This window comes from Lepisma saccharinum, chromosome 1 (genome assembly GCF_977018435.1).
Source record: "Lepisma saccharinum chromosome 1, izLepSacc3.1, whole genome shotgun sequence".
NCBI lineage: Eukaryota > Metazoa > Arthropoda > Insecta > Zygentoma > Lepismatidae > Lepisma > Lepisma saccharinum.
Window position 1 is genome coordinate 27263070 of NC_139229.1, and position 27730 is coordinate 27290799.

The 27730-nt window shown below is 41.7% G+C and overlaps 1 protein-coding gene across 2 annotated transcripts; it reads left to right on the forward strand.

Moving 5' to 3' along the window:
- Positions 1-1120: 1120 nt before the first annotated feature.
- On the forward strand, positions 1121-26342 carry LOC145987998 (leukocyte surface antigen CD53-like). Of its 2 annotated transcripts, XM_083122857.1 has the most exons (5): positions 1121-1271; positions 2283-2471; positions 3886-4056; positions 24375-24590; positions 25392-26342. In XM_083122857.1, exons 1-5 carry the CDS (start codon positions 1203-1205, stop codon positions 25518-25520), a joined length of 774 nt encoding a protein of 257 aa, XP_082978983.1. In that variant the 5' UTR covers positions 1121-1202; the 3' UTR covers positions 25521-26342. The 2 variants fall into 2 exon arrangements, with proteins under 2 accessions (XP_082978983.1, XP_082979021.1); XM_083122895.1 differs by lacking the exon at positions 2283-2471.
- The last annotated feature ends 1388 nt before the right edge of the window (positions 26343-27730 follow it).

The following is a 27730-nucleotide window of genomic DNA, read 5'->3' on the forward strand; positions in this document are numbered from 1 at the left end:
CTGCCAGTGAGGTTGATACAAGCTGTAAAGTTGGCACTTTTATTGTTGTTTCCTGCTGGACCCTGTGGCCGAGTGATGTCGACCTCCGTGGCGGAGTGGTTAGCACAGCGCGCTACGACGCCAGGGGTTCCGGGTTCGAGTCCCGATAAGGCATGGGTATTTGTGTTTGTAAATCAATCCAATCATTGTTGTTTCCTTTCAAGATTGTTTGATTTGGTATATTTTTGCTTCGCTTTTATGCTACTTTTGACGAATCGCGAAGATGAGGATGGGTGATGATGAAATTGATGAAGGGACATTCATGAAGAACGACCATGCCCAGATCAGAGCTCGAACCCGACAACTTCGCTGACGAGATCAAAAGTCGACTACTTAACACTCTGGGCCACCGAGCCGGCCCTAAAGAGACAAAAGCTAGCAACCAGAAGAGGAATGTTCCCGCACTCTACCGCGCCAAATTCCACCCTGAATGTATTTCACAACGAAAGACATTTAAATTGAAAATAAATTAAATGTGTTACCTGAAACCATAAACTGTCTAAATAGCTTCTTACGAAAATTTGAATGCCAGACGAATAGGGTAGCAAGTGCTAATTTACACTTCATATTTTAAATGTAGCCCACTCTTATGTTTCCCAGTTTTCTTTAGAAATTATGATTAGTTAGTTGAGAAAGTAGATTATATGAAACTGATGATCAAACATGAAGCAACCCTGACTAACGCCTTTAGTAGCAAGATTATAAGTCAACCATTCAACGCATTAAGCTATCGATACCAGAAACCTCGACGTTTTGTTTAAGTTTTGATCAAATAAATACATAGCCACATATCTGGTCCAACGAGACAACAAAATACAGAACTGAGAAGTAATCCCATAATTGAACTAACTCACAAAGCAATTACAACATTCTTGCAACACTAAAACAGATTGCCGCAACGCAACTCTAGCAGTAATTTTCCTTTAACTTAATGCTTCCTCACTTCAATGATCATCCTCAAAACGCCATGTTTCGAAATTGCACAACAAACTACTTACTAACAAAAGTTGCCGGCCATGTTGAGTGGTTGACGAAGTCGAGCTTTTAGAATTATGAAGAAAAGAAGATCGATTGGATGTGACACAACACACTCCCCAGCAAGAGAATACCAGCAAGATCTCGAACACCAACTTTGGAACCTCGACGAAGAGGGCGATATCGAAATGAAGGGAATCAATTTCAACAACACCCCACTGAAGAACATATTTTACATGTTCAATCTTGGATTTGTAGTAAGTATTACATAGTTACTGTAATTTCAACAGAGAAACGCAGAAGCCATATTGTGCTGGTGCTGGTACCGACGTTTGTACAAGGAACTTCAAATCATATAATGAATCTATATGGTTCTGTGTTAAGATAAAATTGTTACTGTGGGATATTCTGTTTAGCGATATTAAGGTTGTGATACAAAATTTTAGATACATCTTTGGATATATTGTTTTACATTCTGAACTACATAACTGGGTATTGACCCATGAGGTTAAGTTTGCGGATTAATTTGATGTAGTTTGGAGGCGTTACATACAAACAACAATTACAGGAAACGACAGTTTTGAAGGGAATTTTTAAATTAAGGTTTTCCCAGGATAATTTTTAAAATTAAAAAAAATTCCCGTTCAATGAAAGATGATATTTTAATGTTTTTAAACCTCAGTTGAATTATAGTGCAGAAACCTTACTTGAAAAAAAATGGACGAGGGAACAGTGGTTCCATTAACCTGTAAGTAAAGCCTCATGTGTTCTTTAATGATATACCACTATGTTATTCACATATAGCCATGAAGAAACAGAGAAAAAGAACGAAAGGATAGATGGATATGATAACAGAGCAAGAAAGAGAAAGAGAGAAAGAAGTAGAAAAGAAACAGAGAAGGAACGAATAGATAGAAAGGAAAAAGCGATAAAGAAACTTGGGAAATAGGAGTTAGAAAGATACACACAGAGAGAGCGAGAGAGAGAAATTGAGAGAGAATACTGCAGGTATTGTTTCGAGAATCGACACTTTGGGCCATAATGAGAGTGAGGTTTAGGTATTGAGACGAGACCGAGAACGATATAAGCTTCCTCTTCACGATACGAGTCAGTGAAATCTCGTCTCGTCTCGTTACCGTTGGAATCTTTTCTTTTCATTCACATCTCTAAGATTAAGTACATATCGCCATTGACATCTCACTCTTTATATCGTTGTTTGTTAATGATAAACATTTCTAAACTAACAAATACTCTACAATAACTTTCAGGGATGCGGATTCTTGCTGATGATCATTGGATTTGTAACAAGAAACACTCAAATAAATTTCAGCTACTTTTTGAAGGAGATTAACCATGTACCGCCTTTGATATTCATCCTACTTGGATTCTCAACCTTTGTCGTGTACTGGTTCGGATGCTGTGGAGTCTTTAACAAGGATTTATATCTTCTGAAGACAGTAAGTTTCATAGACTGTATGATGCCAAACGAACGAAGACATATTTCAATGTTTGAAATGAAGTATGTATTTCTGTGGTTTCAAAAATAAATTTTTGTGTTCTTATTAGCTACTTTATAGTAATGTGGCAGTATATTTCGTCGTGTGATAGACAGAGAGACGTAATTGTAATTTATCAAATTTACAGGAGAGAGGAAATAAGGTATTCTTAGGAATATGGCTGGAGTCAATAAATTACAGATACGTGACTCCATCATACTGCTAAGGATTAGAAGTGGAATACGTAAGAGACTTGTAATAGAGCTTTGTAGAGGTCATACATTACACAAGACCGAAAGCCACATTCCTGGAGCTACATTTCTCAGGATTCCATACGAAGAATTATTCTAATCATGATTTCTAGCATCTAAATCGAGAACATTGGAGAATTTTCTAAAATACAGTAAAACCTCGTTAATCCGGACCCCGATAAGCCGGACTTCGATTAACCTGGAGAAGCAAGAGGAAAAAATTGCAAGGTTTTAAGTCCGTCGGGCACATCATCTTAATATGGGCATCGCGTATGTACGTACTGCATTGTCGTATTGATTTACATTTAACTGTACTGTATAGTGTATTTAGGCCTATGCCCCTTAAATACACCATAATAAACGTGTCCTGTTGCTATAAACGGAGTTTTAATGCACTTTCTACTGTTCTTTTAGGTTATTTCAGTTAATCCCCACTTTCGTCAAACCGGTCAGATTACCCCCCCCCCCAATTAGTCCGAATTAACGAGGTCTTACTGTAATAACATTTAATAATTCTAGTCATTTTATGATATTAGTTTCGTTAAATCTGAAACTTTCTTAAGTACCTACACAGAAAACTGATATTTTTCTTTCAAAATTATCGAATTCGTTCGGTTTTGCTTTCCGGTAAAAGACTAGCATGCTAGAGTTGGTAATTTTGATATTTAGTAACTCTAAACAAATGGGATGGAATTACTATATAAAACTTGCGGCAAGTAAACAATAATTTCTTTGTCGCCTATTTCGGTCACCATAACGTACTTTTTGGTTATTGCAAACCAGTATTTCTTTCTGTGTTCGTGTGTATATTGTACAAGGTAATCGAAAGTATTTTGGTACAACATAATTGCTTCGTTAGTACAAGTTAAATGCCATGCATCAATTAGAAATCCATTCTACAATGTAAATCTGAGAAAAATTCTCTTCATATGAAATTTTTTGTCGGACTGGGCTGCGTATTTGCAAAACCTACGGAAATACTATTGGCTCTCGCCATTAGTGACGCCCACAGTTGCGAGTTGAAAGTGGCTTTTGTAAATACGCGACCCGAATCTGCCCGAACCATCCACTAAAGAATTTTCTGTTCTTCCGTGTAAGTCGTAATTCTCTTGTTTCCCCAACAGTATATCACCTTGATGTCTATAATTTTGGTGATAGAAGCATCCTGTAGTGTGGTCGCCTTCATGACTGTCAGCAAGTACAATGATGAGATGGAGGGGAAACTGTGGAATGCGGTGGAGCATTTCGACAATGGATCTGCATCCAGGATCGCATGGGATATACTTCAGAGTGAGGTAACAGGAGTCTTATACAAGGGAGAATCAAATTAAAACCTTCATTTATTCTTGTTTCTTATCTAGTAGATTTCTGTATGTAGGGTTGCACAAGTTTGCTGCACTTTAGTACAGACCTATGGCTGATCTACATATATATTCATCTTTGTGTTAGTGCCTGTATATCTCAAGAAGAATACGTCTTTGGGGTCCACGTGCAGTCACTCATGATATGAGCCACTGCGAAGGCCTTTCCACCCATCTGCCTGCGAACTGGGGCCATTGTCGAACTTTTTCCTCCATTAGTAAACTTGCTGGTGTGGTAAGCATTCACAGAGATACTGAATCTTCATTTGGTGAGAAATTTCTGCAAGTTTTAGGCTGACAGAGGGCAAGAAACCACTCCTCTTCACTGTTGAAAGTGTGTATAGGAGGCGCCATCTTTAAAATAACAAAAATAGCGTTTTGAAGCTCACTTGATTAGTGGTGCAGTTGAGCTAACAGTTGATACCTCACGTAAATTTGAGCTGTATACAGTCTGGCCTACAATTTTTATTGAACTTTTAAGGTTTTCATTTCACTTGACAGTAGGTGGAATGCTTCGTTCTGGACACGTCCTTTGACCTACTTTTCGCCTTACGACATTTTACTATAAGGCTGTCTCCCCTTACGATATTTTTCTGTAAGGCGTAGTAGGTGGAATGGGCGATCCTAGGCCTGCCTTTTGACCTACTTTTCGCGCGCAGTGTTGCCAGCTCCTCACTCGAAAAAATCACCAAGGTTTTTGTTTTTGGGTCTAACCTAACCTAAAGCAAGGAGGTGGCAACCTTGCTTGAGGTATTTTCTTGCAGTGTTGCCAACTCCTCACTCGAAAAAATCACCAAGGTTTTTTTTTGGGTCTAACCTAGCCTAAAGCAAGGAGCTGACAACCTTGCTTGTGGCTTGCCTTACAGTGCATAAAGCAAGGTTGCCAACCCACTGGTACTTTTGCCATAGCCTTTTACAAGAAAAAAAAAAAGAGAAAGGGAAGAGTTAAACAACCGACAGCTTACCCACAGCCTTTTTTGGTCTAACCTAACCTAAAGCAAGGAGCTGGCAACTTTGCTTGTGCAATCAACCCGGTTGACCGCCCTCAAGTGGAGATCAGCGTTGCCAACTCCTCACTCGAAAAAAAATCACCAAGATTTTTTGGTCTAACCTAACCTAAAGCAAGGAGCTGGCAATTTTGCTTGTGCAATCAACCCGGTTGACCGCCCTCAAGTGGAGATCAGCGTTGCCAACTCCTCACTCGAAAAAAAATCACCAAGGTTTTTTTTGGTCTAACCTAACCTAAAGCAAGGAGCTGGCAACTTTGCTTGAGGCTTGCCTTACAGCGCATAAAGCAATTTTTGCCAACCTGCACACACTGGGCAAGGAGAGCCGGCACTGCTGTAAAAGAGAGAGAGATGGGTGGATGGCAACGCAGTATGTGTGTGCGTGTGTGTGTATAATATGTAGCATTATTAACTAGAGTGTGTTGGCAATTTACTTACAACTAAAAAAAAATAGAGATGCCAACGTTGGTGTAAGATGAAGAGAGAGAGAGAGAGACCCATGGCTGGCAACAGTAACGAGCGAATGCGCCATATCGTAATTTTCCAACTCCGTATATCGTGACCTTTGTAAACCTCTCTCTCGGGGGAACGATGTGCCACACACACGCGCGCACACACCTGTATTGTGACGCAAGCAAACAAACAAAATAATAATTGTTGTCTTTTAGGATACCTGGCCCCTATAACCTCGCGAGGGTGCGTGGTGCCCAACACAGTTCAAATGGCCACGGCTAACAAAGTCATGCCTCTGTAGAGTTTCACGTGTTTTTTTTTTTTACCCCCCCATAACTCCCTACAGAGGACCTCCGTGTGTAATGTGTGTGTTTTATGATTGAAGAGAAGAAAAAATTTTGGTTAAGAATAGAAAGTGTAAGAAGTAAAAAAGTTTGCGTAGGGTACTGCATCTGAAAGAAAAAAAATATCCTCAAAATAGTGTACATAATATGATAGAAAAATATAAAAAAAAATGTGAATGCAAAAATTAGTGTGAATGATTGTTTTTTTTTAAAAAAAAACGATAGAAAAATATAAAAAAGTGTGAATGATTGTTTTTCTTTAAAAAAAATGATAGAAAAATATAAAAAAAATGTGAATGCAAAAATAAGTGTGAGTGATTGTTTTTTTTTTAAAAAAAGTGGTACAAGAAATAATACGTACTTTTTTGATGCAGAAGTCTAATGGTGCGAGCAGGTTTCTTCCTCGTCATGGCATCCCCATTCTCGGGTGTGGATGTTGCAGTCCAGTAGCCTTAATTTGGTGTCGTGGGGATCAAGCGCCACTTTGTTGATCGTGGATGTATGCAACTGGTCGATGGTGCTCGTGATCCGATGTTCGGTCATGCGTTTGATTTTTTTGTCGAACAAGCACGACTTGTAATCTTCTACGGTTAGTTTGTTTGTGCTCGAACGCCCCACCCCTTTTGCTTTTTTTATTTCGGTCTCGTCCTGGATTTTCACGGCATACATTTTCGCTCGAAGACCCGCAAACTCTGTGATGATGCGGCCGTTGACTTCATCCTTCATCTTCCCGATCGTCATTTTCTGGCTGTCGTCGAAGAGAGCGTGATCTTTGGGATAGTTCGAGAAGTCGAAATGCTGGCTCATGTTTTTCAGATCTTTGTATAGATCATCGGTGTGGATGTTGTACACGAAGCTGTCCGTGTCGGTGTACGCCACCTCGATCGCCTCTCCATAGCGTGGTTTCATGATGTCGTAGTGAAACTTGTACATGGCCAGCTTCGACAACTCGAGGATCGCGACTCCCACGGCGATTGGTTTGTCGAATGTTATGTGGCGGAGAGCACGTTCGATCAATACCAACGTGTCGCTCAGTATCGTGAAGTTCTTGTACGTGGGCTGAGCGACGAGCTTGTTTATTTTCTTCGGGTCGGAGACCAAGTTGATATTTCTTCTTTTCCTCGCATCTTCCATGCTCTTGCCGTAGATGCTGTTGTTCATTAATTTGTATAGGTCTTTGTCTGCGGAAGAAGAAGCTGATGCTCGACGTTGAGTGTTGCCGTCGATATAGGGTGCTAGCCACCTGGTCTGTCTAAACTTCAATCCCGAGTGCACGCGCTTCAAAACCAATCCATGCTGGAGGTAGAATTGTAGGAGACGATAATGCACCACGTAATTTTTTTTGCTCTTGAAGGTGAGCATCAGCTTTTTCTCCGGAGCCGTTTCCATTACAGGTGCCATCGCAAATCCATGGTGTTCTCGATGAAGCGATGCAGGATATTCCAAATCTACTTTCAGGAAACATCCATTTTCATGATCTTCGCTCCATTCCAAACAATCTTGAAGTTCCTGCTCGCTCATCCATTCGTATTCTCCGATGGGCAGAGGCTCGGACATGGCATAACCATACAGGTTGTTCATGTCCCAGTATGCCAAGAAGTTTGTCGGTTTCCCTGCATCGAAATCGCCAACATATAGATTGTTGACCTTGACATATCGAAGGGGACACTGGACGATTCCACCGCGTTTTGCCTCTTCGACAAACAAAAATTGATTGATGTTTTTGATGAGCTCTATCTTCACCTTCGTGGATTTTAACATCGCCTGCCAAGAATAACCCGGTGTGGTGTAGCTGAAAGCGGGGTCCAAACCATATGCTGCCATTCCTCTCGAGCGATGGAGATGAAAACGGTCGCTCAATAGCGTAACATCCAGTTTCAGATACAGATCGTGATAGTCGGCCATGGTTTGACAAGATAATGTAGACCACACGAGCTGAGCATGATGGTAGTCCTCTTCGCTGCAACAGGTGTCGCTAAGACGACTGTAGAATGCTTCTCTCGGTGGTAACGATGTTTCTGAGAATTTGGAAGCATCCGTCATGTATTCGTACGGGTAAACACCCTTGCGTCTCAACAGTGCTAAATGTTGGTCGCCGAAACATTTCCTGGTGGCGACCAAATCATCGTCGGTGAGTTGAGATGCCAGTGTCGCCAAACTCGAAGACAGAAAGTTGTAGGAGTCCAAGAAGCGAATTTCTACGTGATTGCCATTTCCAACGTCCACCTTCTTGCTGAATGAAATGAATTTCTCATTGGTGCGAGCTATGACGCTAATGGGTTGAGCGTCGCATCCCATCTCCTTTATGAAGATTTTGGCGTCGTAGCCCTCCAAATTGTGAATGAATACAGGAATAAAATTTGGTTTCTTGATTTGTAGATTACAGTTGTTACACAGGGGGGCCACATATTTTCCCGTGTGATGATTGTGGTGGCGAACTTTGATATTTTCGAGGGTGAAGTTACATTCGCACGCATCACACTGAGAGGCAAGGTCGTATGCTTCCTTCTCTTCCTGGGTAAGAGGCTCCATTGGTTTGTCTTCTCTTAGTAGAGGAGCGAATTGTATGGCCATCTGTTTCAAGGTTTGAACAAATTTTTGTGGAGCATTATTGCCACGATGTAAAATAACATTGCCTGTGTTGTTGACCATCAATCCAAAAGCGCAGGCTTCGTGATGTAGAATTTCGGTGGTGCTCGATACGCTGGGATTCGGTTCGCAGATGGCGAGTGGAAGTTGGAAACTTTCAAAGTCGGCGCATATCACCACGGGATGCCAGAGTAACGCCTTGTAGTTGGAAAATGTCATGTCATGAGAAGGCATTTTGATAGTCGTAGCCGAATGTTTACAGCACATTTCATGATGATCTCGGAGTTCTTCATCAGCATTTTTTTTTCCTCGACCGTAGAATATACTCAGGCATCTGTCGCATACTCCAATTTTATGGTGATCTGTGGTAATTTGACTTCTTGTTAATTTTGGAAGATTCTGGATTAGACAGTAATGATAATTATCATCATCTTCGATCAGGAGTAATCTGATGACGCGATTACTTTTAATGTTGCTGTGTCTGAGAACGTAGATGGTGTTGTTTTTGTCTCATCCGAAGATGTGTACTGCTATATTTTCGTTTTTATCTGTCTTGTACTGTGCCTCAAATTTACTAATGTCTCGTAGATTTACAGGGTAATTAATGCCAGCCATAGGTTTTTCAAATTCTGAGAGATATTCTGGCTTGTTGTAGTGGTATAAACGATGTTTCTTATTATCGGCTGGGTGATGATCGGCAATGATGCACCACAAAAAGCATCTGTTATCTTCATTTTGAATGTTGATGATGGCTTTCTTACTGGCTATTTCCGGGGGCAAATTGATGTAGCTGGATGCTCCCATCGGGTTGTATCGTGCCACCTTCAAAGTTAAAGTGTGAGACGAACCGCAAAGTGTCCAACCCGATCCGCGTTCTTGGAAAGTCTCGTGCTTGTTCAACAAAGCGTCAAACATCTGGTTGCAAATGGCATCCACCTCATCGACGTCGGCGGCGTGGAGACTCTTTACACCAGTGTAATGATGGAAAGTTTCTCGCTCTTTTTTTACGTTTTCGTAAATGACGGAAACGATGAGGTGGATTTTCAACGAGCATTGCAACAAAGCTTCGGTGATAGACGAAATTAACTTGGTTTTGACCGAATGAAAAAAGTTGTTTAGATCAGATGTTTCTTCAGATTGGAAAGTCTCCTTGGTTAAAATATTTCTAATATTTTCGCCGGCACTCTTCTGCTTTTTTCGTGGCGCTTGATCGTCAACATCGAGCTCTCTCTTACTTGATCCTTCGCCATGCACTTTCTTCCGATGTCTACTCAAGTTAGAAATAGATATATATATCCCACATTGGTCGCATGCACGTTTCGCTTCCTTCTTCTCCATTTCTTGCTAAGAAAAAAAAAGATGGTTACTAAAAATTGCACATTTTTTTGTGGTGTTATTTATATTAGATACGTTCTCAATTTTTTCTTAAATAACCAACATGAATCTCTTTGGTTTCCGAAAGCAAACAATGGAGACTGTACACCGCACGACGACAGATCATGAATTTCTACCTTCCGTATTAACTAAACTCAACGGTCTGTTGATCATTCACCTCAACAGCATTTGGACGAAATTGGATGAGGATGTGGGCAAGATATTTTATGTTTTTAATAACAATTTACATTTCTACGAAATTCCGATCGGTGGGAAACTTCAAATCACTGTGAATCCGGAGAACGTAGGCGAAATCAAAATATCTAGCGGCAAGAACATTTTTCGAATCAAGCACGACAAAATGCTTTCTAACATGGCATACGATGTTTCTGCAGGAGATTACCTTTACATGGAACTCCTAGGAGATTACGATAAACTCATTCCTCTCTTCGTAGAATTACGTATCGTCTATCCTATTATAAATAACCGTTAACCAAAAATGCCTAACGACATTTTCGGCAACACCAAGCGTGTAGACCACGCAGAAGAGATTCTCATGTTGGACGTCCGAATTAAAAAGTTGAGGAGCGATTTGATCGCTTTGCAGGAGACCTTAAACAAAAGTTTAGAGTCGGAAATCGCTACGCTCCAAACGCAATGTCTCGACCCCATTCTGAAAATCGATTCCGAACTGAAAACGCTCATAAAAAATTATGTCGACGTACCTTCTTACGACAGCGTTCAAAATATACAGTTGAGCGTGGATTCGCTTCAAAATGATTTGGCCAAATTACAGCAATTTCAATCGAAAAATGAAGATTTGGAAAAATTGAAACTCGAAATCGAAGAACGAACTTCCGCAATCGAAAAAAATTTCTCTGAACTTCAAACCGTCGTGAAGGATATTGATGTAGAACGCTTGCATGTCGTCGTTTCCAAATTACAAGAAGAATTCGCCAGCACGTTGGAAGAAATTAAATCCAAGTTACAGACTTTGGAAGATACCATGACGAACCTACCATCGTCAGACGAACTGCAGGTCATCGGCAAGAGCGTTGCGAACATAAAAATTCAATTGGAGGCCTATCAAGATTTCGAACACATTCAAACCACCATCGCCACGCTTCAGGCGTCGCTGGAGTTGATCAACGAAGAAATTAAAAATATTCACGCTGAAACGAGCGCGCTGACGAGCATTCAAGACACGTTGAGCACGGTTCAGCAGAAGATCGAATATTTAGAAAATTTGAACGTCGAATCCAATCTTGCTCATTTTCATCACGTACTCGACAACATACAGGGTGATTTGGAATCGTTACGGACGAGCGTGCCTTCGAGCGAAGATTTGGAAAAATTGAAAACGGCGGTGACGGCACTATCCGAATCGAGCGACATCAAAAGTTCGTTAAGCGATCTCGAGAGTAAAGTGGCCAATCTCCCCACCTCCAAAGAATTACATGCTTTGAAAAGGAACATATCTCGAATGCTGAAACGATTGGAAACGGAAACGGCGAACGTGGAACAGATTCGAGACGAACTTGCTTCGCTGATGTCGACGCTGCCCACTTCGCAGAGCGTCGCCGACCTTCACACGCAGTTTACCGAGATGCGAAGCATCGTGAACGATCTTACCGAGAAGAGCTCGAAATTGAATCAAGTCGAGAACCTTCAGAGTATTGTCGTCAACATCAGAGATCAAGTCGGAGTGCTGGAATCCACGCAGGAATCGACGCTGACCTCTTTCGGTTCCAAGTTGCAAGAACTGAACGAAAACTACAAGCAGTTGAACGTGGAAGTGAAAATCAAACCGTCGTTTTCTGCCGTAACGGATACCATAGTCGAGCATTTGCTGCCCATCGAAAATAAACTCGGACAAGTTCACAGCAACCTCGTTAGCGTCGATACTAAATTCGCTAAACTGCATTCTCTGCAAGCCATCGAAATCAACAGCGTACCCAATCAACAGAGAATCTCCACGTTCGTCGAAGGTAACAAACTGTACATGTTGCATCCTTATCATCCGTACTACAAGTTTCTTCTCGATGGCACGATTCAGATAAATGAATTTTCGTACTGGTCTCACGGCAGAAAAGCTAGCGTTCCCACCATGACCTTGATATCGAATCGTGGTGTTCAGAAAGCAGGAAACATTCCTCTGGCACGTTGGAACGAAACGCGCAACGTATATGAAATACACGAAGACGAAGATCTTACCGTTTTCGACGTGAGTGCCGGCGATAAGCTGATCATTCAAAACACGAGCGAAGTGCCACCCTCTTTGAATCCCATCACGCTGGTGCTTCTCTTCAAACGTAATCTCTAAAAAAAATGTCTAGGCAAGCCATCGTCGAAGAATTGCATAAACCTGCACGCCGCAACTACGAACGTTTGGCGGTGGTAACCAAGGGCATCGACGACCTCTGGCAAAGCGACCTCGTGGAGATGAGCAGCGGTAATTTGAAAAACGTACATAAATTGAACAAGGGCAACAAGTACCTCCTCACCGTCATAGACACGTTTTCGAAATTCGCATGGGCTCTGCCTTTGAAGGCGAAAACGGGAACGTGCGTCACGGAAGCATTCAAATTAATTTTTCGCGAAAGCGGCGGCAGACGACCACGGTTTCTGCAAACGGACAACGGTAAAGAATTTTACAACTCCGTATTCCAAAAGTTTATTCAAAAACACAAGATTCGGCATTATTCGACCTTCAGTCACATCAAAGCCAGCATCGTGGAAAGATTCAATCGAACCTTGAAAACACACATGTGGAAACGATTCACGCTTCGGGGAAATTACAAATGGGTCGACATCCTGCCGGAACTCGTTGACACCTATAATGATACGGTACACAGAACGATAGGCATGAAGCCAGCCGACGTTACGAAATCTGACGAGCGGCGTTTAATTTCTACCGTTTACTGTCCAAAGTACACACCCACGACAAAAAAAGCTAAATACAAAATTGGAGACCAGGTGAGGGTCAGTAAATTCAAACGCACCTTCGAGAAGGGACTCACACGAAACTGGAGCACGGAACTCTTTACGGTGGTTCGAGTTTTACCCGGAAACCGACACACGTATATAATAAAAGATAGTAGCGGCGAGATTTTGAAAGGAAGATTTTACGAAGAGGAACTCTCTAAAACGAAACACCCCGACACGTACCTCATCGAGAAAGTATTGCGTAGGAAAGGTGATAAATTGTTTGTCAAATGGCTGGGACTTCCGGAAAAGAGTTGGATCGACGCGAACGAAGTGATCTTGTGAGTACGTGGAACGTGGTGAAGCGTCTACCGGATCCAGAAAGTCAAACGAGAAAAAAAAAGAACGGCGAGTTGCTTCCCGACAGCATCCGCTGTCTGATCGTAGGTCCTTCGGGGTGTGGGAAAACGACACTGCTCGTGGACAATTTTCTCCTCGCACCGAATTGGTTAAATTGGAAGAACAGGCACCTGTACGTGTTTTCGAAAAGTTTGGAGCAATCCAAATACCAGCAACTGATGAAAGTGTACGATGGTCTGGACATTGCAACGTTCGCTTCGGAAATAAAACCACTCGACGATTGTCGTGAAAATTCAGTCGTCGTGTTCGACGACGCCATCCTGGAAAATCAAAATGAAATTCGCAACTTTTTCACGCAAGGTCGTCACAAAGGAATGGATTGCTTTTACCTAGCTCAAACGTTTTCCAAAATTCCAAAACAGTTAGTACGCGACAACGCTAATTTCATATGTTTGTTTCGTCAAGATCACACCAACCTCAAGCATGCGTACGATGACTACGTAGGCGGAGACATGAACTACAATCAATTTTCGGAAGGCTGCTCTTCTTGCTGGAACAGTGACGATTTCGGATTCGCGACGATCGACATGACGAGGAAACCCAACGACGGAAAATACAGAAACAAAATCAACGACTTTCTAAACGTTGCAACGTTGTGAGAAACGACGTATATAAATAACGTCATGACGAAACGAAAAATCGAAGACGAAAATCTCAAGCTTCGCGATTACCTCGCGAAACGCTTCAAAGGTTGGAAATCCGAGAATCGCGGATTCTACGAAGAGAAGAGACGTCAGGATCAACCTGTGATCGATGCCATCAGCGGTCTAGGTAAAGAAATTAAAAGTGTCACGGAACAAAATAAAAATTTGATTAATGAACTCGTACCGCTCGCAGCTAAAAGTTACGCCGTACCCACGCCCATTTCGAGCATTCCTTCGACGCCGTTCGAACTGAAGGATGCACCGGCACGACGTCGAGCCATTGGTAGCACGTCCTCTTCGGATAAAATCGAGTTGGGGCCTTTGGCACGAGACTACCTGAGTACGGGGAAATTCGACAAGGATGAAGTGTTCGGATTGTATCCTAGCATGGAAACCAGCGAAGGCGGCGGTGTGGTGTGGAAGATTGGGAAATCGAAGGTGACCTTCGAAGGCAACGACATTAAAGTCAATTTAGGCGACAAGGATAGTTGGAACAGGTATCCGGGTACGGTGGGACTGTGGGAACTCGTCGCCAAAAAGCAGCCGAAAGATTACACCGACGAAGATTACCAGAGTTACAAGGAAATTCTGATCATGACGGATGCCTTGTACCAGAACAACGACGCCTCGCAGAATAGGGTGAAATCGAGCAGCGGTGAGAAGTACAGGAATCTCATCAAACCGATTTGGAACCAGGTCAAAACAGGCAGCGGCGTCAAACGCTACAACACGTTACCCAAAGAATTCGTTTGGGTGGACGATGTAAGGAAGCTCGTGGACCGATTGTTGGTGATAGCCGGCGAAGAGAATGCAGGCAACCGTAATTTCTACAACGAGAAGGTTGGCATCGTGGACATGATCAGCACGAAACTTTCCAACTTCATCGTGAACGACGACAAGGGCATAGGTTACCTGATCAAAATCATCAACACGCTGCCTCCGAAATTCTGGAACGTGGCCGAAGGAAAGGGACTCGTGAACGACATCATCAACAAGTTACCTTTCGAGATGCATCTACCTGGCTACCAGTACTGCGGACCGGGTACCAAACTCGAGAAAAGATTGGAGAGAGGAGACAAGGGTGTGAATCCGTTGGATGCCGCATGCAAAGATCACGACATCGCCTACAACACCACGCAGACGGATCTGGATGCACGTCACGAAGCAGACAAAAAATTGGAACATGCAGCTTTCGAAAGGTTCGTGAGCAGAGACGCATCGCTGGGTGAACGGGTCGCCGCACTAGGCACCACCATCGCCATGAACACGAAACAAAAATTGGGGTGGGGTATATAAATAACATAGAGTAAAAAATAATAATAATAACAACATGTCTCGCATAACTGATTTACCGCACGAACTACTATCTAAAATATTCAAAAAGGTAGTTAACGGAGATTGTGAGGATGTAGGGAAACTTGTGATCATAGCGAGAACGACGCCGGCATTTCGAATTCCGTGTGAAATAGTTCTCAAGGACCGTCTTCGGGAGATCAGTGGCCTGAGGTGCGCTGATCTCAACATTCTGCTTTCGGCTGCAGGGGAGAAATTAAACGATAGGTTAGATGAATTGCACGAGGCAAGGCAGGGAAGAAGACGGTATACTGATGATTGGCGCAAGTCTAAGCAGGAGACGGAAGATATCATTACGCACATCATCGCGTTTTCCGAAGCACGGACTTTCTTCCTCTGTTAAAAAAATAATAATATATATACGTGTCAAAAAAAAACTTGATATATAAATAACACACATCGTGAAAAAAAAATAATCTTCGGTATATATAAATAACACACACCGTGAAAAAACAATTAAATTTCTCTCTAACACTCTGAAATTTTTTTTGATATGACGACTGAAAAAATGAGTGATCTCCAAGCATTAAAACAAATGCTAAATTTGTCAGTCGAGTATGTAAAAATTCAGGAATTGGAAGTCGACAAACCCTACACGATAACTTTCGGTTCAATCGTTTCTACCCAGTATGGTCCCAAGGTACGCCTGTTGCTCAACGCACAATACAGTCTATTTTTACCAGATCGATATGCTAACATGTTATCCGACGAGAAGCTATCTATTTTAATCGAGAACAAAACTCGAATCGTGTGCAAGGGGACAAAGGAACTTCTCCGCAAGAAAACGAAGCACGTAATAGAATTTGTGTAACGACTGCAAGGCCTTGAAAATATATAAATAACATACCGTAAAAAAACTACACAAGAAAAAATCTCAGAATATATATATAAATAACATACCGTGAAAATAACACATAGAGCATCAACATGAAGCCCAAGGGTGTCGTGTACCAGATACCATATTCGAATCTAAAAAATCTAGGTACCCTCGATGGGTTACTCACCAAGAAACAACGCGAGAAGAAACGTTCTTGCTTGTCGAAAGGACACGGAATGAAATTGCTGCTCAGCACACCTCAATTGAAAAGATTGCAGCGTTCGCGGAAACAGCAAAAGATCGGAGGTTTCATATTCAGCATCCCGGCCATCCTGGCAGCATTGGGGGCCGTTGGAAGTTTGGCCGGCGGAAGTGCCGCCATCGCAAAAACCGTCATCGACTCGAAAAAGAACAAGGCCGAGTTGGAAGAACAGAAACGTCATAATCTGGCCATGGAGAAGAAGGGGAAGGGGGTGATGAAAAAGTTTAAAAAAAAGAAACGGCAGCACTCACCAACCGAGACATTGAATCTCTGATCGAACCGTTACGAATCAAAAACTTCAGAGGAGTTTTCATGTCCGACTCGTTACCTTCAACCGTTAAAAGAAGAGAATGTGGCGTAGTCAACTTGGACAGTCAAGAAAATCCCGACACGCATTGGATATGTTACACAAAAACGATGACAATAACAAAGCATTCGTTTTCGATTCTTTCGGAGGTGTTCCACCTACAAATTTAATTTATTATCTGAAAACAAACAAAACCTCTATATACTACAACGACGAACGCATTCAAGATTTCGGAGACGTGAACTGCGGTCATCTCTGCCTCTCCGTGCTCGCGTTTCTCTCTAAAATAAATAACCCTACGATCGAGGATTTCCAGAAAGCATTGTGGAACCTCAAACAGCATCACTAGGATGGGCGTGTTCCATCTCACGAGCGAATCTTCGATCTTGAAACTCACGCTGCACGACGACATCGTCTATCCTAAATCCGTGGCTCTGCGTGCATTCTACAGCATGTACCTCATACCCAATGTTACGCATCACAACAACAAAATTAGCGTCGGAAGCGAACACATCGTCGTCACGCCAGGACAATACAATCTTTCCACTTTGCAAGCTCAGTTACCCAAAGGCACATACCTTTCTCAAAATTCGGTCACGCACAGAGTGGAAATCCTATCCGCGACGGAGACCGTGGACCTGGGCACCATGGGAGAACTTTTAGGTTTCGAGAACGACACCAAACTCGAAGCTGGCATCAAGCACATAGCAACCAACATTCCTAAATTCTTGGCCATAGAGACTCTGAACGTACACTGTAACGTGGCGGAAGGTATGATCACGAAATCTTCGGACGGATTATTAGGAAGTCACAAGCAGACGGGAATCATAGCCACTTTCAAACCAAGTTCCGAGTTCATGGAACCGATCATCTACACGCCCTCTTCGCCGATCTATTTTCCAGTATGTCGCAACCGCATAGACGACATAGAGTTGGTGGTGACGAACGAGAAAGGAGACGTGGTGGATTTCGCAGGTGCCACTACGACGGCCATCGTGGAGATCGACATATAATAAATAACCATACATGTAAAATGGAGCAAATCGAAAGTTACGAATTGCAATCTTTCCCTCCCAACCGTCGCACGTTCGCCAATCTCAACGAGGCGAACAGGGAGATCGAATACGACGTGGACGTAGGCGATGGGTTCGTTCATCCTCACACAGCGGACCTCTACCTTCAATTCGACGTGGTGAAGAAAGAAAGCGGAGACGCGTTTCCCGCAGCAGCAAACTTGATACTCGTGGACAACTTCGTGCCTCACCTGTTCTCGCAGGTGGAGGTGAGGAAACACAACACCGTCATCGACAGAATAGACTATCCAGGCATCACGTCGACGGCGGTGGGAACGTTGAAATTATCCAAAACGGACGCAGCGTACTACCAGGCCGGGGGATTCGAAGCCGGGACCAAAATATCGACGAGAAGTCACACGGTGCTCTTTCCCATGCGTCTGCTGCCTGGTTTCTTCTCGGACTACAAGGAGATCATGTGGAAGGGAGGACTGCGCGTTACGTTTCGAAGAGCGGCCAACGACAACGACGCACTGATGCGATACGCTACTTTGGGTCCGGACGGCACCACGCCGATAGCCAACACTTTACCCGAAGCAGCCAAGTGCGTCATCCGGAGCATGGAATTGAGAATGCCGGTGGTGGAATACGAAACGAACTACGCCCTCAAGTACAAAACGGAGATCTTGAAAAGTCCGCAGGTGCCGATTCACTTTCACGGTTACCAGTGCGTGCAGAAGATGGCGTCGGGGAGTCACATGGAATTCGACGTGACGACGCAGTTCAACAACATACAGTTCGACATGCCAGATTTCGTCGTAGTGCTTTTTCAGACCGGGAGGGACAAGAATCAGGAAAAAGATTCCAGCAAGTTCGACGACTGCAAGATCAAGAACGTTTATCTGAAGAACGGACGCAACGAAGTGTTCCCGCGTGAGAATTACAACCTCGACGTGACCAAAAACGATTACCTCAAACTTTACGAAGCGTTCTCGGCTTACAAACGCGTGACCGAGGGAAGCGTGGACATGTACTACACGCCCAGCGAGTTCAAAGCACGGAGACCCATGACCGTCATCAACACATCTAAGAGAAAGAAGGTTGTGGTCAACGATCGAACCAACATCAAGGTCGTCTGCGAATTCCACGATGCCTTGCCCGAGGATACCCTATGCAGTGTCATCCTGATTGCAGAGAAGTCCTTCGCCTACGACGTGAAGAACGAGAGGGTCACAGAGCAGTTTTAACAAGTTTTTTAACATCTTTTCTTGCACAATAAGAAATTTTTTGTACTAGCACAATCAGTTACAATGGCACAATACGAATTTCACTAGTTCAGATCAGTTACAAATGTCAATTTCATTAGTTATCAGTTACAATATCTTTTTTTGCACTATAGCACGAGACAATCAGAATTTGCACAAAATTTGTTGTTGTTTTTACACGTGAAAATTAACAATAAAATTTCTTTTTTTATCGTTTCAGATGCTGTCGAAACATCAAAAACACATACACACACTAGAAAAAAAAGCATGCAACTTTATTTGTAACACACACATATTCTCCATCTTCATCAAGAAAATATTATAATAAACATAATTATTTTTATCTATATCTCACAATAAAACTCTATATCCAAAAATATCACAACATCAAATAACGCTAGAGTCGTTAGTACACGTTGCATGCATTACGGAAGTCCTCTGTAGAGTTTCATGGAAGTTTGAGAAAAAAAAAACACGTGAAACTCTACAGAGGCATGACTTTGTTAGCCGTGGCCATTAGAACTGTGTTGGGCACCACGCACCCTCGCGAGGTTATAGGGGCCAGGTATCCTAAAAGACAACAATTATTATTTTGTTTGTTTGCTTGCGTCACAATACAGGTGTGTGCGCGCGTGTGTGTGGCACATCGTTCCCCCGAGAGAGAGGTTTACAAAGGTCACGATATACGGAGTTGGAAAATTACGATATGGCGCATTCGCTCGTTACTGTTGCCAGCCATGGGTCTCTCTCTCTCTCTCTTCATCTTACACCAACGTTGGCATCTCTATTTTTTTTTAGTTGTAAGTAAATTGCCAACACACTCTAGTTAATAATGCTACATATTATACACACACACGCACACACATACTGCGTTGCCATCCACCCATCTCTCTCTCTTTTACAGCAGTGCCGGCTCTCCTTGCCCAGTGTGTGCAGGTTGGCAAAAATTGCTTTATGCGCTGTAAGGCAAGCCTCAAGCAAAGTTGCCAGCTCCTTGCTTTAGGTTAGGTTAGACCAAAAAAAACCTTGGTGATTTTTTTTCGAGTGAGGAGTTGGCAACGCTGATCTCCACTTGAGGGCGGTCAACCGGGTTGATTGCACAAGCAAAATTGCCAGCTCCTTGCTTTAGGTTAGGTTAGACCAAAAAATCTTGGTGATTTTTTTTCGAGTGAGGAGTTGGCAACGCTGATCTCCACTTGAGGGCGGTCAACCGGGTTGATTGCACAAGCAAAGTTGCCAGCTCCTTGCTTTAGGTTAGGTTAGACCAAAAAAGGCTGTGGGTAAGCTGTCGGTTGTTTAACTCTTCCCTTTCTCTTTTTTTTTTTCTTGTAAAAGGCTATGGCAAAAGTACCAGTGGGTTGGCAACCTTGCTTTATGCACTGTAAGGCAAGCCTCAAGCAAGGTTGTCAGCTCCTTGCTTTAGGCTAGGTTAGACCCAAAAAAAAACCTTGGTGATTTTTTCGAGTGAGGAGTTGGCAACACTGCAAGAAAATACCTCAAGCAAGGTTGCCACCTCCTTGCTTTAGGTTAGGTTAGACCCAAAAACAAAAACCTTGGTGATTTTTTCGAGTGAGGAGCTGGCAACACTGCGCGCGAAAAGTAGGTCAAAAGGCAGGCCTAGGATCGCCCATTCCACCTACTACGCCTTACAGAAAAATATCGTAAGGGGAGACAGCCTTATAGTAAAATGTCGTAAGGCGAAAAGTAGGTCAAAGGACGTGACCACAACGAAGCATTCCACCTACTCTTGACTGTAATAGTTTGAGAGAACAATAAATATGGATATAAAATGTACGATCTATAGTCGTACCGGGAAGAGAAAGACCGAAGACAAGTCTCGAATGAAGTGAACATATCAGTTGGTTATCAAAGTTCGGAAAGTTACTTTTTAAAAGTAATTGAGTTATCATGGGCGTACCCTTTGGGCGTATCCTCTTCAGGATGATACAGACAATGGACACTGAGTAAAGATAACGACGATGTGTTGAAGAATGACGCAGGGTTTGGCAACGCAGGCGCATTGATTGCATGGTAAACCGCTGATTACATCACCCACGCTCTCCGACCGGGATTTCCTCTACTTGGTAGAGCAGTTTTGATATTGTAACGTTGCTCACTTTCATTTATAGAAATTTATATAAGAATTTGTTTATCATTCATATTCATTACATAGGGCATTATAGGAAGAAGAGTTAACACCTGAGAAATCCTTTCGATACTTGATTTGATTCGATTCGGTTTGGTATCGTTTTGTTGAAACATGAGTGAGCGATGACATTGATGAAGGGTCACTCACAAAGAACGTCCACTCCCAGGCGAGGATTCGAACCCGCAATCCCTGGTAGTAGATCGCACACGTTCGATACTGATCTTGCTATGTAATATTTATGCAATCCCAATACAACTACTTGTTTGTATTGGCTATCAAAAATATTGTCAAATGTTTTAGTTTATCCCTCTCAACTGTTTTTCAGATTGTTTGCTTTTACGTTCATTTTTGTTTGTGGTGAGTTTTGTTAGTTGTTGATACGGATTTTGTCTCAGCATTCTGTTCAAACAACTGTATTTGTCATGCAATCACGTTATTTTCGAATTCTGATAACCTGCACTGATAAGGTGGGTTTTAGCGTGCGCTACTTCTAAAAACATTCACTCAATATCACGAATTGACGAACTTGAAAGTACACGTTATTTATCCAGCTGTATACGATCTCATTGCTTCTTATCTACTCACAACTTATGTCAGCTTTCTTGTGTCTACATTACTTCCTCAAAACCGGTTCTTACATTCTTCTCTTTTAGCTTTCTTCGCAACCCTCCTTTCGTTTTCTTTTCTTGCTTTTCTATGTATTTCTGCGTCTTCTACCAAGAGTGTCCCCCCCCCCCTTTTGGCTCTGTTAGTTTCTTCTTCTTCTTTCTTTCGCTCGGTTCGCTTGTTTTTCTCTCACACATACAACATCATGTCTTCTTTTTTCCTTCATCTCTTATCCCCCTTCTTTCTTATTTCTCGTCTTTTTTTCCTAATCCTTTTGTTTCTTCCTCGTTTCTCATTTCTGTGTTGATGTCCTTGAACTTTTCGATGAACTGGGTATTATTGTTCCTTGAGTTTATCGTTCATGTTCTACAGATATGTTTGTACTGGCTGGTTGTGTAAGGTGCTTGTGGGAGATATTGACACTTCCCAATTTCACCTTTTGTAATACATAGACTGGTGGTTTTGGTACACTCTAAAAATTTGACTTCGTTTACCGCAAGAAATGTTATTTATTGTATACATTTATTACACTCCCCATCATGATTGATTAGATACGTATAATAGGTACAGATATTTATATCCATAGATGTAATATAAATAAGACACGAAAGCAGGAATGCAAACACAACAAAAACAGAAGTCTAGCTAAATTTTTCGGCAAATTCCACATGTTTAAAAAAAAATGTCTTTTTACTTGAAATTGGACCTGGATCGCCCTTCAGCCAGGAATTTTCCTTCATGTAGCAACGCTGCCTCTGCCAAGCGGGGCACAGAAAGCAGGAAGGAGCAAGTATTTTTCTCCTGCCAATGCTATTTGGAGCCGTGGAACTGGAGCTCGCATGCCTCGTGCTCTTAAATAGCCACTCGCTTCAGCTCCCTCGCCCTCTCCGCGTAGGGATGATACCCTGTCGTCAGAATGGTGCGATGGAGAACGATCAGTGGCGTACATAAATCAGTTTTTTAAATTCTTAATTGGAAGCTTGTTTTAATAGTTTGCATAAAATATATTGAGCAATTACTCATATATTCGAGCGAGATGTAAGAAAAATACTCTATGTGATCAAAAATATCCGGACACTCACTGGAATTAGGGCGTGAAGTTCGAAGCATCCTCCATCGGGTGCACTGGCAATCAATATCATGTGGGGCCATCCTTGACCTTGATGACAGCCTCCACTCTCGCAGGCATACTGGCAATCAGGTGGCGAAAGGTATCTGGGTGAATGGCGGCCCATTCTTCGCGGAGTGACGAGATGAGAAGAGCAGTGGATGTTGGTCGGCATGGTCTGGCACCAAGTCGGCGTTCCAAAACATCCCAGACATGTTCAATGGGATTCAAATCGGGCTTTGCGCAGGCCAGGCCATAAGTGGGACGTTGTTCTCTTGAAACCACTGTCCCAAACGGCCCACAGTTTGAACGGGCGCATCGTCATGTTGAAACACGCATGAACATTTGTAAAATGTCAACATAATGATGTGCCGAGACAGTACCATGCAAAGCAACGAGGGAACCAAGCCCCTTTCAGGAAAAACATGCCCACACTGTCAACCCACCTCCACCGAATTTCACTGTTGGCACAACATAGGATGCTAAATGTTGTTCATGAGGCATTCGCCCCACTCACACACAATCATCGGATCGCCACATGGTATAACGCGATTTGTTACTCCACATCACGGATTTCCACTGTTCTAATGACCAGTTGTGCCTCTCCTTACACCATGCGAGGCGGTGATTCGCATTTCGTTGGGTGATGTGGGGCTTATGGACAGACGCTCGTCCATGGTAACCAAGTCGTCGTACCTCACGTCGCACAGTCATGCTGCTAGGATTACATCCTGCCCTGGTTTGGAAGTCCTGTGCGATGGTAGCGATCGCTGATTGCCGGTTCTCTCGTACTACCGTGGGCCTCCCCCATGGCGTAGTGGTAGCGTCATTGCCTTGTAATCAAGGGGTCCCGGGTTCGATACCCGGTGGAGGCACAAGTGGTTCGGATTCCACTTTAAAGTGTAGGTCCAGTCCCGATTAGCCTTACTGCGCATAAAGTGGACTTAAAACACCAAATCAAACCAAATCGTACTACCGTATTCAACACTCGGCGGTCTCTGTCTGTCAACATGGGCACTCGGTCAGAACGTTTTCCGGTTGTACACGTCCCATTACGTTTCCACTTTACTATCACATCAGCGACAGTGGATTTCGGGATGTTTAGGAGGGTGGATATCTCGCGCACTGACTTGTTACTCCTGTGGCACCCAATCACTTCACCACGTTCGAAGTCTGTAAGTTCCTTCAACGGACCCATTCTGCTGTCTCGTGCACTATGCTGCCTGTAGTGGTTCCTTGCTTGCCTCACCTCACTATAGATTGCTCCACAGAGTGGCCTACTATGCACAACACACATTTTGACTGGTGTCCGGATACTTTTGATCACATAGAGTATATGAAGAAAAGAGTTGGTTTACCGGCGGTTAACCCGATTATATGAAGAATAAGAAACTAACTTATATCACCATATGTATAAATACGGTGATAAACCGTTAATCTTATAAATATTCATGCATAATTTTGACACATGGGGTCGGAATGTGTAGGTTTACACAGTATCCACAAGCTTGAAGAGTAGTTATCGAAATTACGCTCCACTGGAAATTGTTCATATACTACCTGCTCACATCTCTACTTATCCCTTTGATATTTCATGGCATTTTCTCTTCTCTCAGTTGGGGTGCTGCGGGGTGTACAAGCCATTGGACTGGAAGCAAAGGGACGAAAGGGTGATGCCAATGACCTGCTGCAAGATGAAATGGGACGCTTGCCAGTACACCCAGCCAGCGCACGAGTTCTACCAAGACAGCTGCTTTGAGAGGCTCAAGAAGGTCGTGACCATTAATGGAATGGTCATCGGAGTCTTTTCCATCCTCTGTTCGTTCGTTCAGGTAAGAACAGGGGAGCGTCAAGTGTCTGAGCTGTCGGGATTCGAACTGGAGACCCCTGGCGACGTAGCAGGCCGTGCTAGTCACTCCAAAGTGCAGCTTGACCAAGATGGGCGCTGTAATCGCAGGGTTCGCAGGAACGAGAGAAAGGAGAAAGGAAAGGAAAAACAAATTGATTAATTTCATTGATTTGCTTTATTTTACTTCGCTTCTTGTGTCACTTTTGGCTAACTTGCAAAAATGGGGATGAATGATGATATGATGAAATTGATGAGTGGCGTCGTACCGCGTTATGCTAACAACTCCGCCACAGGGGCCGGCAGGAAAAACAAATAACTACTATTTTTTACTAAATATTAATTCGAATTTAAGGACAATAATAATGTAATTATGAACCAATTTACCATTACGGAATAAATCTACAATCAATAGTTATTATCAGTATTACAGGTATTTAAATGTTACTATCCTTGCACTACTGGAAGTTGAACCTTTTCCATTGTTTATAAATAAGGCCGTGAGCGTTAATAATATTATATCAGGTGACTTATGTCAGTCGAGACAACCTTTTTTCACAACCATATAGCTAAGAAGCCAACTTTCAAGAAAAAGTGACAATGTAACTAACAGTTGGAAGGATTTCTTAACTTTGGTACACTCATAGTACAGTTTCTGAAGCACATAATGCAACCTTGATTTTCCAAACGTTTTTAACGGATGCTTACTTCAGGATGCAATAGATATTAAAAAAAAATCAATGTTCTCATTTTTTTAAAAAAAAAATATTTATTTTCCTCTTTCCAGATTTTCGGTATTGTTCTGTCCATCAGCATGGTCTCCAACATCAAAGAACGTTTCCGAAGACACAGAGAGGTTGTGAGGAACAAAAGGGAAGCAAGAATGTCGGGGATGGTAGCACATACTATAAATTAGTTCACGAAAACACACACAGAAAATATATGTCTGAAAGGTCTTATGTAGTACATCAAAATTGCTCACAAGCAGTGAACGAATTTATATGGAAATACGAGTACATATCTACTGTACATATGATGAATATAATGAATGTTATTTTGTATTATCTATGGGAATCGTGGAATGTACGCTCAAAAAATGCTACTTTTATTTTCCATAATTTTGCATATACGTATGTGTCAGCTTGTAGCAAATATTTTACATATTTTAGTTATTTTTACATTTCATTTCCTTCAAACATTTTCCGGCAAACCTTATATTTCCACGATTTCTCACAAAATTAAGTACAAGTGTTTCTTTACATTTGCAAGTACATCGACAGGATTGCCACCTTCTTGCACACATTAATTTGTATCGCAGTATATATTGCTAGTTTTCAAACAGTTTTCATTAGGTGAGTTGGAAAGGATGGTAAGATTCCTGAAGACTCTTCGAGACAGTTGAAATATTGTGATCTTAATGATCCATGTTGCAAAAAGTAATAAAGTAAGTGCAAATATAACTTATATTACTTAAAAATTAGTTGGCACAAGAGCTAAGCCATGCTTTAGTTATATATACGTATTTTATCCAGGTTTTCAAGTTGTTGTTTTATAGTGAACTATATATTTATGTAGATCTCTACTACTTAGTAGTAGTAGTGGTGGTGGTATTAGTAGTAACAGCAGCATAATTAGTAGTAATAGTGGTAGTAAGTAAACTATAATAAATCACTGGTAATATGAATTTAGCTTAACAGTTTTAGAAATAACCCCCCTTGATGAAATCCTGCGTATGCTACTACTAGAAATGTGATGTTGTGTACTAATAAGAATAAGAATGTACGGCACAGGTAATCATGCTATGAAATTATGCTTATAGCAAATACATGGTTATAAACTCATCGTAATTACTTTGTGTTCCATAATACCCTACCGTATGGAATAATATTCCAGAATATGAATAGTTTCTGTTCACGTGATTTAGTTTTTCGCTTACATGTTTGAAATCACAAAGTATTCTGTTCCTATTTTTTGGAGGTATTTTGGAAGGAGAAAACGTGATATTTCACGGTACTATTTAGTCTGATGTCTTAGAATATGAACAACAATTTATTTTTTAAGTTTACCATATGCTGAAAACCTCAGTAATGTTAGTGGATATATGTGAGAACAAAAGTTGCTAAATAATGGAATATACGTAAACAATACTAAACATTACAAGCAAAGAATATATACATGACACATGAATGACAACATATAAAACAGCTATAAATGGTCAAATAAAGGACCTACTGTGTAATGAATTAATAATTAATCTATATGTACGATTGTACAGTAATATTTTGATATATACAAGTACATGCATTTCGTATGGAAGCATATCACCTTGACAAATTTATATATTTACATGCCTGCTTTTTATAGCAGATTAACAAATGATTATAATTATAATTTTTATTCAAATTATAATAATTTGAACACTAATCACGACGAACTTGAACTCGCCGTTTAAATGTTTGAATATTGTAAGTATTATCTGCTAGTGACCTTTACGATTCGAACTTTATGGCCTAAAAACTTTATAAATACTTATGCATTTATGTCTTAAAATTTCAAAAATATGACATAAAAACTGAAAATATAATCTTAAAATACTGCTAAAATATACAAAATGTAATTGTTTAAATTATTATTTTCTCTTGCAGTAAAATATATATTACAACATATTGTTGACCCTATAAAAGAGATAAAACAGCAAGAAGTCTTATTCCATGAGTTCTTTGTGTGCCTATAGGATCTCTTTAATGTCACAGACTCTTATTAATGATATCATTGTGTTTACGTCTTGATCCACATGATAAATCGCACCAATAAATCATTCCGATTATACACATCTAATTCTACGAACCGATAATAACTCAACGTTCGTCGTCAACTTGACGCACATCCCGTCCTCCACACGAGTTGCATGAATCGAAGTCATGTTGGGATTAGCAAGAACTTCAAAAGAATGTCTTAAATAATGGATATTAGAAATGCGTTGGACGTTAAATGTGGATTTTCCTGCAATACTGACTAGAAAGGAATGGAAGCAAAGCAATAGAGTACCTGCAGACAGACAGAGAAGTAGACAGGCAGAAAGAAGTTGGCGATAGGAAAAAGAGTATGTCACAGGAACAGAGAGAG